Genomic DNA, 20,317 nt, shown 5'->3' on the forward strand with positions numbered 1-20,317 from the left:
CACAGCTAAAATAGGGGTAGGCCTCACCATGGGTTGGATTAATCTTGCCAATAGTGTACCCGCCCTATCCGCCTCAGAGTGTGTACGCAGTGTATAGGCATTAAAATCTAGCAGACGTAAGCGCTCCAACAACTCTGCATATTTAATCCTAGCGGACTGTAATGGCTCTGCGCCGTCTACACTCATCTGAGCCGCTACCTCCAGGGCCTGCAATTCTCCTTCTAGGTCAGTGATGTCCCTGATCATCTCCCTCCGCGACCCTGCCAAGGTCCCCATGGCAACCCCACGTACAGTGTCAACCCAGCCATCTAATAGAGCTGGATTGAGAGGTTTAAAATGTGCATGTCTGGCTGGCCAGCCAGCCAAAGAGACATACATACTTTAAACAGTGCACAGGCAGTCCTCTGCCCACCACTCCTCCCTGCTGCCACTCAGCAGGCCCGCCCCATCCTGACACTCGGGTAAAGACAGGAAGATGAAAAATAAAATGGTAATAAATTACCATTTTATTTTTCATCTATGGGGCTTTGTGGGGATATTTAAGTGGGGTGAAGCTCCTCCGCTCTAACGAAGGTGACACCCCTGGACTCCTTGAGACCAGACTAGCTTTAAGCTAGAGCTTAGTACAAGCCGCCATATATTTCATAAGATTGAAAAAAGCTTTACATGCTAAAATGTGGATGAGAGTATGATTGGGGATTAAAAGGAAATTGGTAAATACCATCCTTATCAAAAATGGTTTATACATAGATGCGTTCTAGCTCCACGATTATTTGCCATTTTTGGCTAATTTAACAGGTGTCCTAAAATCTTTTCTATCATTCTGACCTAAAGTTCAAGAAAGGCATGTTGACATCTTGATCTGTGTGGACCACATAGTCATCCTTGATCAAACTCCACTGGGTCTTCAAAGACACTTGGTCAAACTTAGCAGTTATTTGCATCACATTTTTTTTAAATGCTAAATATAGGTAAATTCCAAATCCTTCCAAGTCATTTGATAGGTGGAAATATTATTTCATAAAGTTCTTAGAAAATGTTGAATTACTCACAGTGTGATTACCTTGGAGTACATATTTTACAAAGTGCCTGCGAGGAAACTTTCATTTGGAAGCCTTACCAAACATGCAACTCTGTATAATAAGGATCGGCTCTATTATTTTCACAGTACCCTTGATAATACCTTGTTCAAAAAACATACTGCACCAATGATACTTGTGGATTCTCAACATTAATAATAAAGACATTATTCCTAAGTTTAATTAATTTGAGGGGGTTGGTTTGAAAAAGTTATTAGCCAGCTAGTAACGGGAAACCTAAAACAAATAAGGCAGACTATGCTTGTCAGGAAGACATGAAGCGTTGCAGCAAGTGTGTAATGCTCAAGACACCATCGTTTCTGGGGCCAGAAGAGAGGAAAACAACATGTCTTTGGGTGCTATTTCACACCTTTCTCATGTAAACCATGTGTGCTGGCTGCTGACCATACTGCATACCCTTTCATACCCCAACCACAGCACATTATAGAGAGGAAGGGATGAGACAATCCTATAGTAATATAAGAAAAACGCATGCCAGAGAGCCACAGTGAGGAAGGGATTGGAGGCTGTGAAATGGGCAAACCATGGCAGCAAGAGGATGTATCTTGTAACAAGCATTGGCAATTTGTCTAGCCTATGCAAGAGCTATTGCCTTTGCCAACGTGTTTTAGCCATGTTGTACACCAACGTGGCTACTGTTCAGCATGGCTAAAAGTTAATGGCTTAAAGGAGAGTGCATGGTGTGGCATAAAGTCTCATAGAGTGGCATGGCTTAGAGTGGCGTGTTGTACAGTGGTGTGTCAAAGAGGGTCGTAAAATGGTGTGGCGTAGAGTGGCGTCAAAGGAGTGGAGTATTGTTGGATGGATGGGCATGGTGTAGCGTGTCATAGAAATAGAGTGGCATGAAGTATTGTAAAGTGGAGAGGTGTAAAGCAGAGTAGAGGGGCGTAGAGTAGCATAGAGTGGAGTGCATTGTCGTAGAGAGGAGTGGTATAGAGTGAAGTAGTGTAGTAGAGTGGAAAGGCACAGAGCGGAGTAGAGTAGAGTATTGTGGAGTGGCATAGAGTGTCCTGGAGTGGCATAGATTGGAGTAGTGGAGAGTGCAGTAGTATAGTGGAGTAGTGTATCATAGAATATATTGGAGTAAAGTGGCATATAGTGGCATAAGGGAAGCTGTGTAGAGTGTCCTAGAGTGGAGCAAAGTATTGTAGAGTGGCATAGAGTGGAGTAAATTTTAATGGAGTGTCATAGAGTGTTGTATTGTGGAGTGTAATGTGGTAAAGTGGAGTCTCATAGAGTGGAGCAGAGTGACCTAAAGTGAAGAGGTGTATAGTATAGTGGTGCATAGTAGATTGGCGTAGAGCGCTGTGACAAATAGTGTATTGGTTTTTAGTGAAGTGGTGTAGAGTGCATTGGCATAGATTGCAGTGGCTTAGAGTAGAGTGGTGAAGAGTGAAATTGCACAGAGTAGATTGCAGTGGAGTAAAGTGCAGTGGCACAAAGTGCAGGAGTATAGAGTGCAGTAGCGCATGGTGGAGTGGAGTGGCGCAGGGTGGAGTGGCATAGAGTAGAGTGAAATGGCTTAGACTGAAGTTTCATAGACAAGAGAGGCATAAAGTGCAGTGGTGTATAGAGCAGTGATGCAGAGTAGATTAGAATGGCGCAGAGTGGATTGATGCAGATTATAGTGGCATAGAGTGCATTAGTGTAGAGTTCAGTAGGGTTGAAAGGTGCAGAGTAGAGTGCAGTAGTGCAAAGTAGAGTGGCCCAGAGTTCAGTGGCAGAGATTGCAGTGTTTCAGTGCAGAGTGACGTAGAATGCAGTGGTGTAGAGTTGAGTGGCATAAAGTGGCATAGAGTGGTGAGAGTGGGGTAGAGTAGAGTGTCAATAGAGACAGGTGGCATAGAGTACAGCAGTGCAGAGTAGAACAGAGTGGTGTAGCGTGCTGTGACATAGAGTTCAGTGGCAGAGAGTGTACTGTTGCAGAGTAGAGTGTAATAGAGTGTAGTGGTGTAGAGTAGAATGGCATGGAGTGTAAGGGCAAAGAGTGGTGTAGAGTAGAGTGGCATAGAGAGCAGAAGCATAGAGTACAGTGGTGCAGAGCAGATTAGAGTGGCATAGAGTGCAGTGTTGCAGAGTAGAGGGTTGTAGAGTGTAGTGGTGTAGAGTGGCATAGAGAGCAGTGATGTAGAGTGCAGTGGTGCATAGTAGAATAGAGCTGTGTTAGAGTGCAGTGGCGTAGAGTAGAATGTTGCAGAGTAGAATGTAGTGGATATAGAGTGCTTTGATTAAGAGTAGATTGGTGTAGAGTGCAGTGGCATAAAGTAGTGTTGCAGAGTAGAGTGCAGTGGCATAGAGTAGAGAGGTGCAGAGTAGAGTAGAGTGGCATAGATTGGCGCAGGGTACAGTGGAGTGGCGTGACAAAGTGTAGAGTGGCGTAGAGTGTAGTGCGATGGAGAAGAATGTTTCAGAGTGGAGTGAAGTGGCGTAGAGTTGAGTGGTGCACGGTAGAGTGCAGTGGAATAGAGTAGAGTGGTGTAGGGTGCATTGGTTTAGTGTGGAGTAGAGAAGACTGCAGTGGTGCAGAGTAGATTAGAGTGGCAGAGTGTATTTGCATAGAGCACAGTGGCCTAGAATGTAGTGACATAGAATGGTGCAGGGTAGGGTGCAGTCTCATAGAGTACAGTCAGTGGCATAGATGTAGTGATGTACAGTACAGTGGCATATACTTCAGTAGAGTGGAGTGCAGTGTTGCAGAGTAGAGTGTTGTAGAGTGCTATAAAGTGCATTGGTGTATAGTAGAGTGGTGTAGAGTGCATTGGCTTAGAGTGCATTGGCATAGAGAGCAGTGGCAAAGAATACAGTGAGGTAGAGTGGTATAGAGAGTAATAGCATAGTGTACAGTGGTGCAGAGTAGAATACAGTGGTGTAGAGTGCAGTTGTCCTGAGTAGACTGGCATGGAGTGCAATAGTGTAAAGTGCCTAGGTTATATTAGAGTGGCGTAGAATGCAGTAGTGCAGAGTAGATTGTAGTGGTGCAAAGCGCAGTAGTGTAGAGTGCAGTGGCATAGAGTGGTGTGGTGCAGTGTAGAGTGGCATGGCGTGGAGTGGTTTAGGGTGCAGTTTCATAGACTAGAGAGGCATATGGTGCAGAGTTGTTTAGAATGGCACAGAGTGGATTGACGTGGAGTACAGTGGCGTAGAGTGCATTGGTGTAGAGTTGAGAGGTGCGTAATACAGTGCAGCGGCGCAGAGTAGAGTGACATTGAGTGTCAGAGAATCAAGTGTTGCAGAGTAGATTATTGTAGAGTGCAGTGGTGTAGAGTGGCGTACAATGAATTGGCACAGAGTGCAGTGGCGTAGAGCGGTGCCCAGCGGCGTAGAGAGAAGAGGCATAGAGTACAGTGGTGCAGAGTACAATAGAGAGGTGTACAGTAGAGGGGCATGGAATGCATTGGCCTAGAGTGCAGGGGAATAGACTGTTGAAGAGTAGAGTGGTGTAGAGAGCAAGAGCATAGATTACATTGGTACAGAGTAGAATAGAGTAGCATAGAGTGCAGTGTGGCAGAGTATAGGTCCGTAGGGTGCAGTGGTGTAAAGTTGGGAAGAGAGCAGTGGTGCAGAGTAGAATAGATTGGCGTAGAGTGCAGTAGCGCAGAGTAGAATGTGGCAGAGTAGAAAGTATTGCTGTAGAGTAGATTTGTGTAGAGTGTAGTGGCATAGCGTAGAGTGTTGCAGAGTAGAGTGCAGTTGTGTAGAGTGTAGTGGCATAGAGTGGTGAAGAGTAGAATAGAGTGGCGTAGATTGGAGTGGTTCAGGGTAGATATGGAGTGGTGCAGGATAGAGTGGAGTGGCATGAAACAGAGTACAGTGGCGTAGAGTGTAGTCCCATAGAGTAGATTGTTTCAGAGTACATTGAAGTAGAATAGAGTGGAGTAGTGCAGGGTAGAGTGCAGTGGCATAGAGTAGAGTAGTAAAGAGTGCAGTGGCATAGTGTAGAGTGGCGTAGAGTTCAGTGTTGTACAGTGCAGTGGTGCAGAGTGGCAGAGTGTAGTGGTGTAGAGTGCAGTGGCCCAAGGGAAAAAACCAGGAATTAAAATGATAATAACACACTGTTATTATCAATTTATTTTTCCGTAATCAGGCAGTTTTATGGTGTGGGGCTGGGCAGTTTTCACAGACAGCGGGGGGGGGGGTGGTTGGGGCACTTAAGCGCACATGATGGTTTGGCCTGCTGTCTTGGGATGGCCAAACAGTCATGCACACTTAAGATTTTCTCCATCTGGCTGTATTGCCCAGCCTGGAAGGAGAACATGCACAGGCTCTCACTCACTCTCTGAGCGCCGAACCAGGGAGTTGAAACCACTCACAACGCTGCTGTCATGCAGGTGACAGCAGCATCGTGATTGGCTTCGGGCAGCCTGTGTGCTTCCTGCTTCTGGGCGGAACAGGAGGACAGAGGAGAGGCAGCGGCTGGCAGCCAGGTAAGTGACATTTCTTTTTTTTCTACCCCCCAACCCACTCATACTATTCTGTGGCAGCTGCCACTGGCCTAGAGAGCAGTGATGTAGAGTGGTGGAGAGTAGAGTACAGTCAGTAGCACAGAGTGCAGTGATTCAGAGTAGACGGCATAGAGTTCAGTAGCGAAGAGTGCAGTGTTGAAGAGTAGAGTGCAGTAGTGTATAGTAGAGTGATGTAGAGTGCATTGGTGTGGAGTACATTGGGATAGAGTGCAGTGGCACAGAGTAAAGTGGTGCAGAGAGCAGTGGCGTTGAGTGCAGTGGTGCAGAGTAGATTGGTATTGAGTGCAGTGGCGTAGAGTGCATTGGTTAGAGTAGAGTTCAGTAGCATAGTGTAGAGTGGTGCAGAGTAGAGAAGAGTGGCATAGAGTGGTGCAGATTAGATTGTAGTGGTGTAAAGTGCAGTGGCATAGAGTGGAGTGGCACAGAATGGAGTAGAGTGGCGTAGATTGGAGGGCGTAGAGTTTAGTGGCATAGAGTACATTGTTTCAGAGTGGAGTGTAGTGGCGTAGAGTGATGAAGTGTAGAGTTGTGCAGAATTAAGTAGCGCAGAGTAGCTGCTGTGTCGAGGGGAGTGGGGTAGGGTAGAGTGAAGTGGCATATAATAGTGACTTAAAGTGCAGTTTCCTAGAGTAGAAAGACAAAGTGCATAGGTGCAGAGCAGATTAGAATGGTGCAGAGTAGATTGATGTAGAGTGCAGTGGCATAGAATGCATAAATGTAGGGTCCAGAAGAGAGGCGTAGAGTTGAGAGGTACAGAGTAGAGTGCAGTGGTGCAGAGTAGAGTGGCATGGAGTTCAGTGGCAAAGGTTGCAGTGCTGCAGAATAGATTGTAATAGAGAGCAGTGCTGTAGAATGATGTAGAGTACATAAGTTGAGTGGCATAGAGAGCAGTTGCGTAGAGTTCAGTGGTGCAGAAAAGAATAGAGTGGTGCAGAGTGTAATGGCTTAGAGTTCAGTGGCAAAGAGTGAAGTGTTGTAGAGTACAGTGTCTTAGATTGCAGTGGTGTAGAGTAGAGTGGTGTAAAATGCATTGGTGTAGAGTGCAGTGGTGTAGAGAGCAGAAGCATAGAGTGCAGTGGTGTAGATTGGCATAGCGAGCAGTGGCGTAGAGTGTATTGGAGCAGGGTAGAATAGAGCAGTGTAGAGTGCAGTGTCATAGAGCAGAGTGTTGCAGTGTTGAATGTAGTGGTATAGAGTGCAGTGGTGCAGAGTAGATTCGCATAGAGTGCAGTGGCATAGAGTAGAGTGGTGCAGAGTAGAGTGCATAGAGTGGAGTGGCACATGGTAGATTCAAGTGGCGCAGGTAAGATTTGGAGTGGCGCAGGGTAAAGTGGAGGGGCGTCGCACAGAGTAGAGTGTAGTGCCATAGAGTAGATTGTTTGAGAGTAGAGTGAAGTGGCGTAGAGTGGAGTGAAGCAGTGACGTAGAGTGCAGTGGCATAGAGTACAGTGGCGTAGACTACAGTGGCATAGAGTACAGTGGTGCAGACTAGATTAGAGTGACGTAGAGTGGATTGCCGTAGAGTGCACTGGTGTAGAGTGGAGTGGTATAGAGTAGAGTGTACTGATGTAGAGTACAGTGAAACAGAGTGCAGTGTTGCAGAGTGGAGTGGAGTGGCATAGAGTGGTGCAGAGTAGAGTGGAGTGGGGTAAAGTGGCGTATGCATGGTGTGGTAGCGTACTGCTATTACACACACCATATATTCAATTGTATTGACTATTACATTTGCACAAAGCAAACACAAGTAGATAATGGACCAAGTGCTGAAACTTTTCAGACACTCACCCCCAGTCACAGATCAGGGTTGAATCCATCATCGTTCTTTAGCTCGCTTCGCCACCAAAGTTCACACCCAACTATATGCAAATCAGTCTTGACCCTGTGCCTCATGGGACCAGTCCAGCCCGAACGGCCAAGCCACGTCTTCCTTGAACCATAAACAAGCATCCTGAGACCGATTTCGGGGTAACACCCCATATCAGCCAGGCTAGCTTGAATTCAGTGACAAAGTGAGCAAGGAACCACGTCTGGGCATGCCCTGCCAACTTAGGGCGAACAAAGCAAACACATGGAGATAATGCACAGTTTGCTGAAACTTTTCAGACACTCACCCCCAGGCACAGATCTGGGTTGAATCCATCATCGTTCTTTAGCTCACTTCACCACCTAATTTCAGATCCAGCTATATGCAAATCAGTTTTGACCCTGTGCCTCATGGGAACAGTCCAGCCCGAACTGCCAAGCCAGGTCAGCCCTTAACCGATAACAAACATCATGGGACCGGTTTCGGGGTAACACCCCTCATCAGACAAGCTAGCTTGAATCCAGTGGCAAAGTGAGCAAGGGACCTACGTCTGGGCATCCCCCGCAAACTTAGGGCGAACAAAGCAAACACAAGGAGATAATGGATGGAATGCTGGAACTTTTCAGAAACTCACCCCAGTCACAGATCTGGGTTGAATCCATCATCAAACTGAGGTGGCAAAGTGAGCTAAAGAACAACAATGGGTTCAACCCAGATCTGTAACTGGGGGTGAGTGTCTGAAACGTTTCAGCGCTCAGTCCATCATCTCCTTGTGTTTGCTTTATTACATTTGCATAGACATACAGTTCTACTGATAAAAGTATACAGCGTAATAATGATGAGTGGAAATGTCATCGCCATGTGTATTAACCCCTTGAATGCCCATGACGAGCTGGACTCGTCATGGGCCGCGGTGGCGCTGTGCCCATGACGAGTCCAGCTCGTCATAGACCCCGCCCGCTAATGCAACGGCCGGCACAGGGCGGGGAAAGGGGCGGGCACTCAAGGGGTTAATTAGTTTTGACTGTATTAAAATATTTGTTTCCATCACACTTGAAAAGAACCAAAGAAATTTGCTTAATTTGTGTTTTCCTAATTCAAATATATTCTGAAATATCTGCACAGTTCATTTACAGACATTCAAATGTTGTTGTTTGCTATGAAAGAATAGCATCCTTCAGCCTTCCTCCAGCACACCTGCAGTAGCCAGCATGATTGTCACACAAACCTTTCACTTTGAAGTCAGAGAAAGAAAGTTAAGCACCACGTGCCCTTGGAAGACAGAGTCTTACATTTGACTTTTGTCTTTGAATGCATAGCAAATGTGATGAGATAAGAAGAAGAGTTAAAGTCTTGTTTACAGAAATTGACCACTGGTGGAAGGATACAGTAGACAAGTATGTTCTACGGGAGGGACGAACTCAAGGTGGACAACGTAAAATAAATAAAGCCAGCAAGTATAAACCGAGCAAATATGTATTACAAACCATAAAGCCAATGGTAAGCAATGGACGGAATGCATTCCAAAGGAAGCTTTCCAAATGTGCCCAAGATGTCTTTTGCAAAGCACACAGCTGCGCTGTTCAGTAGGCTTCAACCTAAAATGGGACAAGAATGGTGGAGGGAGGTGGAACCAAGTGAGAAGCTGTGTTTACATTGTTAAACATCCAGGAGGAATCTTGAATAAATGAGTGAATGTGAGAGTTTATAAAAATATGATCTTTTTTTTAGAACAATCGCTGGAAATGGAATGATGGCTCCATGTACAACCACAGAGCCTGGGTTACTGGTCAACCAGACATTCAAAAGGGAGACAAGCATTGTGGTGAACTGAACTGCAATAGTGGTGAGTATGGATGACATTCTCTCATCAGTTCAGGAGGCATATTTGGTACCCATAGTAGCACACATTGCTGCATTTCAGACCAAAAGGTTTATGCCTCTCTTCCTTTAAATTGCATTGCAGTTGAAAACAAGGCTCTAGAGTCCCGTATCCAGGTGTACTACTATCCCCACAACTGCTCCGTTCGTGTAATTCTGCTGTGTCTGCTTATGACCCCAGCCTATCAAAGTCAGTGTCAGAAATGCATAGCTAACATATGGAGGAACTAGATGTGAGGATATTTGTACATTGTACATAAACAATATGATACTGCTGTTGATTTTGTTGGAATCCAGTATATATGACCTGCACTAAGCAGGCCATTTTTGTGGGGAAGGCCTATTTTCTAAGTCTAACATATTAAACCAGACTTCGCTGACTGAAATTATTGAACCTTTTTGACAAAAAGATGTATACATTGGGTATTTTTCTTAATTCTTTGAACTGCAATTATCATTGAATTGTGTGTGTGTGCCCTATAAATCGGTCACTATATTATCAGAAATGTTTAGCCTTGCTTTGATTCAGTTTCCATATTTTATTCCACATGACAAGGATGATCCTGAGTAAGTATTTAATCCTCACCTGATATTGCTGCCGGCCTTTATTTGGATCTTCAGAATGACATTGGCCTGGACACCGTGAGTGTTTCCTTTGTCATCATCACTTTCAGGATTCCCTAAGTTTCTAAACTACATGATGGAAATTAGGACAAACTTCCTCATGGAAATTCTGCAGCCAGGACCATCTTCGTCTGAGCCTCTCTTTCCCCTGTAATTATGTCTTTGTGGGTGACATTAAGGTTGCTTGGTTGAAGACTTTCTCTGCTCCAGGGATTAGCTGTAAATTACTTTGCATCACAGGCCAGCTCTTGGGGACCCTACTTTCCAGACACATCACCCCATCCGAAGAATTTAGTAGTGTAGGCCCTGTAATGCAAGCTTATTCCTAATGCCTTTTCTACCAGTCTTCCTGATTCAAAGAATTTGGTTGCCTCTGCCAAGGGAACCATTTTGTGCTCTTCGTGATTCTTCTGATATGTCTAAGTTATTCTTATAAGCATTGTTGGTACAGGGTTGTTTGATACCAGGGTTGATTTTGCTTTGGCGACGTTGACGCAGAGATGTGCCATTGCATGCTCGTAGCGCCTAGGTTTCCTAGCATGCCAGTTTCATCAACAATCTCTGAAGTTTTGTTGGTACTGTAGGGGTCAGCGGCAGCGGTCACAGCCCATGCAACATTTAGAGCTATGAGGGAGATATGATAAATAAGGTCTGGGGCAACTGTAGATTTTCTTCTCCTCTTCCTCTGACAATGCAGCAAAATATCTTTAGCTTAGCCTAGGAAGAGCAACATCCTTTGAATATCCCAGGTGCTTGACTGGATCCAGAAACGTCTGACATAGCTCTCCCACACCAGAAGTGGTGCTCTCTCCATAAGAGCCCAGGAAGCGAAGTGGTGACATCACTGGACCATATAAGACCTACCGTCACCCTGACCTCAGTTCCATTTGTCTGCACCAGTTGACAGATCCAGAGCTTCTCTCCTTTGAACTGTTTACTTCAGCTATTCTTCTCAGAGAAAAAGAATGTTACATTTCTTGCCAAGTATCTCAAGGGGGATGTCATCCCCTAAAAGTCAGGGTTTAAGCCTTGTTAAAAATGTTATCTGCAGATATCTGTCACAGACCCTCCTGATGACTGTTTATGGTGTCTGGGTTCTAGGCATGTGTGGTATTTCACCTCTCTATTTATTTCAGCATGTTATCTTATGAATGCTCTATGTTATGTTAAAGTAGAACCCTAGGCATGACATGATGTTCTGAACATTAGGAAGATTCTGTATTTGATCAGTTAGTGCTGTTGCCTGCTTGCTGATGGATGGGATTAATCTCTTGGAATAAACTTCTTGGAAATAGCATTCCTGAGTCCTGAGTTCATTATCCAGGAATGCTTCACTGGCGTAGTTGGCAGGATAAGAGAGAAGATCCCGACACGAAGGATTGGTGAGAATTATATTTTCCTTGAAGTTAGGAATTGGAACAAATATTTAGTCTCACTCAACTGGCAAGCTACCTAATATTTAATCTACCCTGGAATCAAGATGTGCTCATAAATAAGCATCAATCAAGCGTATTTATTTTGACTTTAAGAGCGTCAATAGCTCTTTCATTTAATCGACTTCCTTGATCCAATTTGAGATGTGCTTAAAATTGGTGTGTTGACTTTCCCTTCGCTGGATATTTGAGCGCCATCTCATTTCTAGATGTCTTTAGTTTGGAGTAATTTTTCTGTGGTTTTTCGTTTAAGGAATTAATTCTGAACTTACATGCTGTGTTTATATTGACTGAGTTGCCTTTTGATTGATCTAACCTGCAATCAAAATTGGAACTGAAGCACGTTAATAACATCAAAAGAAACAAGACATTTGTTAAAAGGCTGCTCGTGGCTCAGCGCGGCTTCAATTTTGAAAGTAAAGCTGCTTTAGTTAATACAAAACTGCATAAGGCGCACTAGCAGACTAGCGCAGGCATTTGTTACAAGCGTTACAACAAACAAATGATGGACGGAATGCTGACAATGCAGACATTCTCCCCCAGTCAAGAGATCTGGGTTAAATCCATCGTTCTTTTGCCCACTACACCACCCCAGTTTAGACATGGCCGTATGCAAAACAGTCTTGACCCTGTGCCTCATGGGAACAGTCCAGCCCGAACTGCCAAGCCATGTCTTCCCTGGACCGGAATCAAGCATCCTAGGACCGGTTTCTGGCTATCAGCCGTCATCAGCCAGGATAGCTTGACTCCAGTGGCGTAGTGAGCACGGGTCCCACGTCTGGGAATACCCATCCCACTTAGGGCGAAAAGCGTTACAACAAACAAATGATGGACGGAATGCTGACAATGCAGACATTCTCCCCCAGTCAAGAGATCTGGGTTAAATCCATCGTTCTTTTGCCCACTACACCACCCCAGTTTAGACATGGCCGTATGCAAAACAGTCTTGACCCTGTGCCTCATGGGAACAGTCCAGCCCGAACTGCCAAGCCATGTCTTCCCTGGACCGGAATCAAGCATCCTAGGACCGGTTTCTGGCTATCAGCCGTCATCAGCCAGGATAGCTTGACTCCAGTGGCGTAGTGAGCACGGGTCCCACGTCTGGGAATACCCATCCCACTTAGGGCGAAAAGCGTTACAACAAACAAATGATGGACGGAATGCTGACAATGCAGACATTCTCCCCCAGTCAAGAGATCTGGGTTAAATCCATCGTTCTTTTGCCCACTACACCACCCCAGTTTAGACATGGCCGTATGCAAAACAGTCTTGACCCTGTGCCTCATGGGAACAGTCCAGCCCGAACTGCCAAGCCATGTCTTCCCTGGACCGGAATCAAGCATCCTAGGACCGGTTTCTGGCTATCAGCCGTCATCAGCCAGGATAGCTTGACTCCAGTGGCGTAGTGAGCACGGGTCCCACGTCTGGGAATACCCATCCCACTTAGGGCGAAAAGCGTTACAACAAACAAATGATGGACGGAATGCTGACAATGCAGACATTCTCCCCCAGTCAAGAGATCTGGGTTAAATCCATCGTTCTTTTGCCCACTACACCACCCCAGTTTAGACATGGCCGTATGCAAAACAGTCTTGACCCTGTGCCTCATGGGAACAGTCCAGCCCGAACTGCCAAGCCATGTCTTCCCTGGACCGGAATCAAGCATCCTAGGACCGGTTTCTGGCTATCAGCCGTCATCAGCCAGGATAGCTTGACTCCAGTGGCGTAGTGAGCACGGGTCCCACGTCTGGGAATACCCATCCCACTTAGGGCGAAAAGCGTTACAACAAACAAATGATGGACGGAATGCTGACAATGCAGACATTCTCCCCCAGTCAAGAGATCTGGGTTAAATCCATCGTTCTTTTGCCCACTACACCACCCCAGTTTAGACATGGCCGTATGCAAAACAGTCTTGACCCTGTGCCTCATGGGAACAGTCCAGCCCGAACTGCCAAGCCATGTCTTCCCTGGACCGGAATCAAGCATCCTAGGACCGGTTTCTGGCTATCAGCCGTCATCAGCCAGGATAGCTTGACTCCAGTGGCGTAGTGAGCACGGGTCCCACGTCTGGGAATACCCATCCCACTTAGGGCGAAAAGCGTTACAACAAACAAATGATGGACGGAATGCTGACAATGCAGACATTCTCCCCCAGTCAAGAGATCTGGGTTAAATCCATCGTTCTTTTGCCCACTACACCACCCCAGTTTAGACATGGCCGTATGCAAAACAGTCTTGACCCTGTGCCTCATGGGAACAGTCCAGCCCGAACTGCCAAGCCATGTCTTCCCTGGACCGGAATCAAGCATCCTAGGACCGGTTTCTGGCTATCAGCCGTCATCAGCCAGGATAGCTTGACTCCAGTGGCGTAGTGAGCACGGGTCCCACGTCTGGGAATACCCATCCCACTTAGGGCGAAAAGCGTTACAACAAACAAATGATGGACGGAATGCTGACAATGCAGACATTCTCCCCCAGTCAAGAGATCTGGGTTAAATCCATCGTTCTTTTGCCCACTACACCACCCCAGTTTAGACATGGGCGTATGCAAAACAGTCTTGACCCTGTGCCTCATGGGAACAGTCCAGCCCGAACTGCCAAGCCATGTCTTCCCTGGACCGGAATCAAGCATCCTAGGACCGGTTTCTGGCTATCAGCCGTCATCAGCCAGGATAGCTTGACTCCAGTGGCGTAGTGAGCACGGGTCCCACGTCTGGGAATACTGATTTGCATATGGCTGGGTTCAAACTGGAACGGCATGGTGAGCAAAAAAACGATGGATTTAGGCCCAGATCTCTGTACTGGGGTGAATGTATGACATTGTTCTGCATTCTGTCCATCAATTGTTGTTTTTGCATTTGTCACCCCGAGTGGGAAGGGTATGCCCAGACGTGGGTCCCTTGCTCTCCATGCCACTGGAAATCAAGCAAGCCTGGCTGAAGACGGCTGAAATGCCAGAAACCGGTCCTAGGATGCTTGTTTCCAGTCCAGGGAGGACCTGGCTTGGCAGTTCGGGCTGGACTGTTCCCATGAGGCACAGGGTCAAGACTGATTTGCATATGGCTGGGTTCAAACTGGAACGGCATGGTGAGCAAAAAAACGATGGATTTAGGCCCAGATCTCTGTACTGGGGTGAATGTATGACATTGTTCTGCATTCTGTCCATCAATTGTTGTTTTTGCATTTGTCACCCCGAGTGGGAAGGGTATGCCCAGACGTGGGTCCCTTGCTCTCCATGCCACTGGAAATCAAGCAAGCCTGGCTGAAGACGGCTGAAATGCCAGAAACCGGTCCTAGGATGCTTGTTTCCAGTCCAGGGAGGACCTGGCTTGGCAGTTCGGGCTGGACTGTTCCCATGAGGCACAGGGTCAAGACTGATTTGCATATGGCTGGGTTCAAACTGGAACGGCATGGTGAGCAAAAAAACGATGGATTTAGGCCCAGATCTCTGTACTGGGGTGAATGTATGACATTGTTCTGCATTCTGTCCATCAATTGTTGTTTTTGCATTTGGCATTTGTTACAAGGCTGCTCGAGGTGCAGTGCAGTCTCAATTTTGAAAGTAAACTCTGCTTCAGTTAATACAAAGCTGCCCAAGGCGCACGCAGTGGGGCATAATTTAAAAGTAAACACAGCTTCGATTTTGAAAGTAAACCTTCATCAACGCTACTGTTCGTACCTCATCGATGTTCTGATGTTCGGAGCGTTCTTGGCGTTGCCGTTCTTGTTGGATCTGCTAAACTGTAGCTACGTGTTTCATCATCACGCAACATACGTGTCCGTGGCAACCATCTTGCCTTGGTTGCTTAGTAACGTATAACGCTAGATCAGCTGAATCGGAACCCTGTTACAGCAATTTGGTGTTGGTGTATGATTACTCACAGTTATTCCGAAGTGCGCCACAAATAAAATAATTAAGCCTTGCGCTTTCTTGAGTCTTGTGAAATCCTTTCAGTGACACGCTCACTCAAGTCAATTTAGCATGTTGCATGTGGTATCACAGTGATATGCACACTTTCTGATTACCACATGCTAATTATCCCAGGAAGATTTACGTGCTTATTTCAGTGACACGCACACTTATACGTATCCAGCGTGTTACATGTGCCATTGCAGTGACACGCACACTTGAATCCATTTAGGGTGTTACTTTGTGCCATAACAGTGACACGCACACTTGGATCAATTCAGCGTGTTACATGTGCCATCTCAGTGACATGCACACTTCCTAATTAGCGTTCATTGTAAGGGTGTCTATTTGTATGCAGCATCAGTGTTACGCATACTACTTTGCACTAGTGATCTGAGGAGTGTGGTTTTCTTCACTGCAATTGCATGCCTCAACATGATCTGCTTGGAACATTTCAGTGGCCTGCACACTTTAGTAAATGGTAACTCATAATACAGTATAGTGTCACATATATTCAAAGTTTGTTTCTTGCAACAATATTGTCATTATTGAATAAGTTAATTTGCATTTGTGGTTTAAGTTATATCTTGCAAAATGCAGAATGTTTCTTTCTATCTAGTCCAGGAACACCTCCTATAAAATAGAAAAAATGGAAAGTAGTTTTTGAAAGGTATTCTGAGGTCTGTGGACCTTCCCTTAGTGCTGAAAGGAAGTCCTCTTTGCTCCTTCATTTTTTAGGGTCTGAGGGACAAGATGTTTTTGACCAGTTGCCAAATATTCCACTCTCGGAGGCCAGAGACTTAAATGACTATGAAATATGCATAAAAAAAACTAGATAAACATTACCTTCCCAAAGTCAGTACAGTATTGGAAAGATATCTATTTGCAAAGTGTATGCAGAGAAACGGATTAGACAATTGAAGGTTATGTGACTCATTTAAGAAAACTTGCTTCATCATGTAAATTTGAGAATCTCACTGATGAGCGCATCCGGGATCAATTCATGTTTGGATGCAGTATTGAAAAAGTCAGAGAGGAATTCTGGCTGAGAGATGAGCCTACTCTAGAAGAAGTTTTAACACTTGCTAAGCGAATTGAGCATTCTCTTAAATGTGTGGCTGTCATAAAAAAAGATTTGGCGAAGGATCTTAAAGTTCATGTGGTTAAAGACACTACTGAAAGGAAAATGTTAAAAAATAAGAAAGAAGATGTTAAAACATGGACAGAGAGAAAGTGTTATAGGTGTGGCAAAGCTGGGCATCTTGCCAATGATACAAAAGTGCCCAGCACATAACCAAACTTGTTCTAAATGTAAAATTAAGGGACACTTAACAGCGTTATGTAAAACTAGATCCAAGCCTAAGGTTAAGGAAGTGGAAATTTATTTAGGTGCTATGGGTGGATCTGGTACTGAGGATTTTAAATGTGGACAGATAATAGTTCAGGTTGAAAATAAAGCCTCTAAGAAATCTTGTCCTTTTGATGAGATTATGGTTGAAGGGGAGAAGACTAGAGTATTATTTGACTCTGGTGCTAAGATCACTATCATCTCTAATGAATTCTATAATAATAGGTTAAAGGGAAAAATTACGTTAATGAAAGCTGGCATTATCCCCTTAGCATATGGGGACGAGCCTATTAAATTACAAGGATATTTTGTGGGGCTTATAGAGTATAATGACAGATTCGTTTCTGGGAAAATGTATGTGTCAAAGAAAGGTGATAGTATAATCAGCTGGATACACCAAGGTGATCTTGGTGTGTTTCTGGATCCTAATTCTGATCCACCTATACAAGTTAGAGATAGAATTCAATCTGTGGAGAAAAACAGTGATGATGAATTTGTATATGATTTGAAAGCAGAATTTCCTGATGTCTTTAAAGAAAATCTAGGATGTTTAAAGGGGTACCAGCATAAAATTCAATTAAAGAAAGATGCTTTACCTGTGTGTTGTAAAGTTAGGAATGTGCCTCTTTCTGTTAGGGAATACATTAAAAAAGAGATTCTAAAACTAAAGGATTGGGGGATTATAGAAGAAGTTGAGGGGTCAGAATGGTTGGCTCCGGTTGTCACAGCACGCAAACCCAACGGGGATTTAGGTCTCTGCATTGATTTGAGACAGCTCAACAAATGTGTAGTAGTAGATCGATACCCTTTACCAAATATTACTGAATTATTAGTGATACTTTATGGTGCAAAGGTCTTTAGCACCCTTGATCTTACATCTGCTTATCATCAGATTGAGTTGGAGGAGTCATGCAGAGACTATACTTCTTTCATTACACCTTTTGGTACTTTTAGGTTTATGAGGATGCCTTTTGGGTTGGTGTCTGCTTCATCTGTGTTTCAGCGAGTGATGGAATAAGTGCTGAAGGATCTTCCTGGTGTATGTATATACCAAGATGATATTTTAATTTATGCTAAGGATGTGGTTGAGCATGATTTAAGGCTTAGATCTGTATTGAAGAGTCTGTGTGAGCATAATCTCACTGTCAAAGCGGAGAAATGCAAATTTAGATCCAACTCAATCAATTCAAAGTTTAGTTCTTATTGTTCGTACAGTTAGAAATTGCACACACATCACTAGTGAGTTGAAAGACCACACACACAGCACAGAGGCAGCCAGCGAAGCACTGACCAAATGAACAAAGTCAGCATAAACGGAAACATGAATATTGCATCAAACTGAAGAGAAAACTCCAAAAGATGTACTAAATAGTGAAGAAATGATGTTAAAAAACGAGCCTAGGTTGTTGTTAATTGTGGATATTGCACCAATAACACTGCAGTGGCACGTGAAAATGCAGGCTGTGATGGGTACATTTCCTATAAAAAGGAGTGAAAAACAACAGCCTTTAAAAATATTCCTTTATTTAATGAGGTGCGCTTGGGTTTTGAAATGCATTGTCACCTCATTCAGCAAAGGGACCCTTAAACGTCGTGGCCCCTTCACTAATCCTCTCACAGTTGCTCTCACTAACAGTCCTGACTCTTTAGTTAGCTGCGCATTGCATTTTGGAGCCTGTTGTTTCTCTTTACACAGTTTATTCATAGTTTTTTGTAGGATAAATTATCCAATGTAAAACGAGGCAGCTATTTTACCCCACCTGGCGGTTTTCAATCAAAGCTCCCAATGGAGAGCCATAACAGCAGAGTTGGCTACAAAAGACACTACTAGTCAGAGCAACATGCTCACCTCTTCGCAACACTTGTTCTCTATGACGCAACTTTGTAGCGCCGAGAGTCGGGAATCTGATGGGCCGCACTGGAGGGCTGACTGGAGACGAGTCAATAGAGATCCAAAGAACGAACAGGAGGCAAAAGCCTTCAGCTAAGGACATGAAAATCCTGCCTCCTATTCTCATAGTCTGACAGTATCAAGGGTCAGCCAGTCAGAGGAGGATGCGGGATACTAGAAGGATATTCTCAACTATGTCACAGATACGGTGAGCTGAGTGCTCGACTGGAGACCTGGAAAAGCTGCTGCTTTAGGCAGCACCTCATTGCCCTCACCTCTGCCTCCCAGGTGCACACTGCACTTGCGGGATTTGGGCAATATTGAAGTCGTCCACCTCGCATGCGCAGCATGTGTTTGTAGACAGCTGGACTGGGCTGCACTGCTATTTCCAGACCTGACTGTACTGCCTCTTTTAATCTCCCTCTCCTTTCCTCAAGACTGGTGGGGCTCCGCCCCCTACACCCTCATGCAGGAACCGCCCCTGTTCCACCCAATAGTCGTAGAAAGGAATTGATTGATTTGGTACACTCCTCTCATTCAGGTTTATCTAAGAGCAAAGAAAGATTATGGATGTCATATTGGTGGCCTGGAATGGATAAAATGGTGGAACGTGTTATAAGAGATTGCATTCCATGTACCCTGAGTGATAAATCTAAGTGTACTCATATACAACCCATGGTTTTAAGAAGGCATCCTAGTGGGCCTTGGCAAGACATTGCTTTAGACATTGTTGGCCCAATACATGGTAAGGGGTCACAAACATTTGTATTAGTTGTTATTGTTATTGACATGTATTCAAGATGGCCTGAGGTTTTCTTCTTATCTGTTGATTCTAGCAATGTTATTCAATGTTTGAAAAGTTTGTTTTCTAGAGAGGGTTTACCGATATCCATTTTGACAGACAATGGTGTACAATTAATTGCCATGGAAATGGAAAAATGTTGATCTTCTAGAGGTATTGTGCATAAAACTTGTTCTCTTTACCATCCCGAGGCAAATGGCATGGTTGAGAGATTCAACAAAGTCCTTAAAGAAACCATTGCTTTAGCCAAATACATGGCTTTAGACTGGAAGAAAGAGGTTACGATGAAGATTGAAGAGTATAGATTATCTCCTCATGCAACGACTGGAAAAACTCCTTTCTCATTGTTTCGTGGTAGCCTGCCAAATACTTGCGTAGAACCTTACTGAGTTAACAAGTATGAGTTGGAAAAGAGGAAGGAGAGTGTGTGTGATAAATCCTTAGTACAAAGAATGGAGGAAGAAAAAGCCAAGCAAAGGAAAAAATACTTCGATGTCAAGAAAGCTGTAAAGAAAACTGAAGTAACAGTGGGTGATTGGGTTATGATTAAGCGTCCTGGTATGCTAGGAAGCTCTTTATCTAAATTTATGAAACCCATCAAAGTCATTAAGATTTTTAACAATGCTATACAAACGCAAGAACATCGCATTTAGAACCTGAGTAGAGTGGTGGTGGTTAAAGGTAATCTTGAAAATGAAAATGTAGATTCATCTAATGAAGATCATACTTCCACCTACCCAGAGCTTATTGGGGATAAAGCATCTAAGAATGGCAGAAATTCCTCCAGGATAATTAAGCGTCCTGGATATCTCTCTGATTTTGTTTAATCTTTAACGCTTTCGTTTTAAGGAAGGGAGATGTGTGTTATTTCACCTCTCTAGTTATTTCAGCATGTTATCTTATGAATGCTCTATGTTATGTGAACGTAGAATCCTAGGCATGTCATGATGTTCTGTCCGTGAGAAGATTCTGTATTGGAACAGTTAGTGCTGTTGCCTGCTTGCTGATGGATGGGATTAATATCTTGGAATAAACTTCTTGGAAATAGCATTCCTGAG

At 44.5% G+C, this 20,317-nt stretch overlaps 1 protein-coding gene across 1 annotated transcript in view; it reads left to right on the plus strand.

The window, feature by feature from the left end:
• The window catches only part of LOC146789829 (regenerating islet-derived protein 4-like), a 181,587-nt gene that overhangs the window by 122,906 nt on the left and 38,364 nt on the right, over positions 1-20,317 (plus strand). The window contains exon 5 of the mRNA XM_085632188.1: positions 9,099-9,213. Coding sequence (XP_085488314.1) covers positions 9,099-9,213 — 115 coding nt within the window. The remainder of the gene's footprint in view (positions 1-9,098; positions 9,214-20,317) is intronic.

Source organism: Triturus cristatus, chromosome 10 (genome assembly GCF_964204655.1).
Source record: "Triturus cristatus chromosome 10, aTriCri1.1, whole genome shotgun sequence".
NCBI classification, from domain to species: Eukaryota; Metazoa; Chordata; class Amphibia; order Caudata; family Salamandridae; genus Triturus; species Triturus cristatus.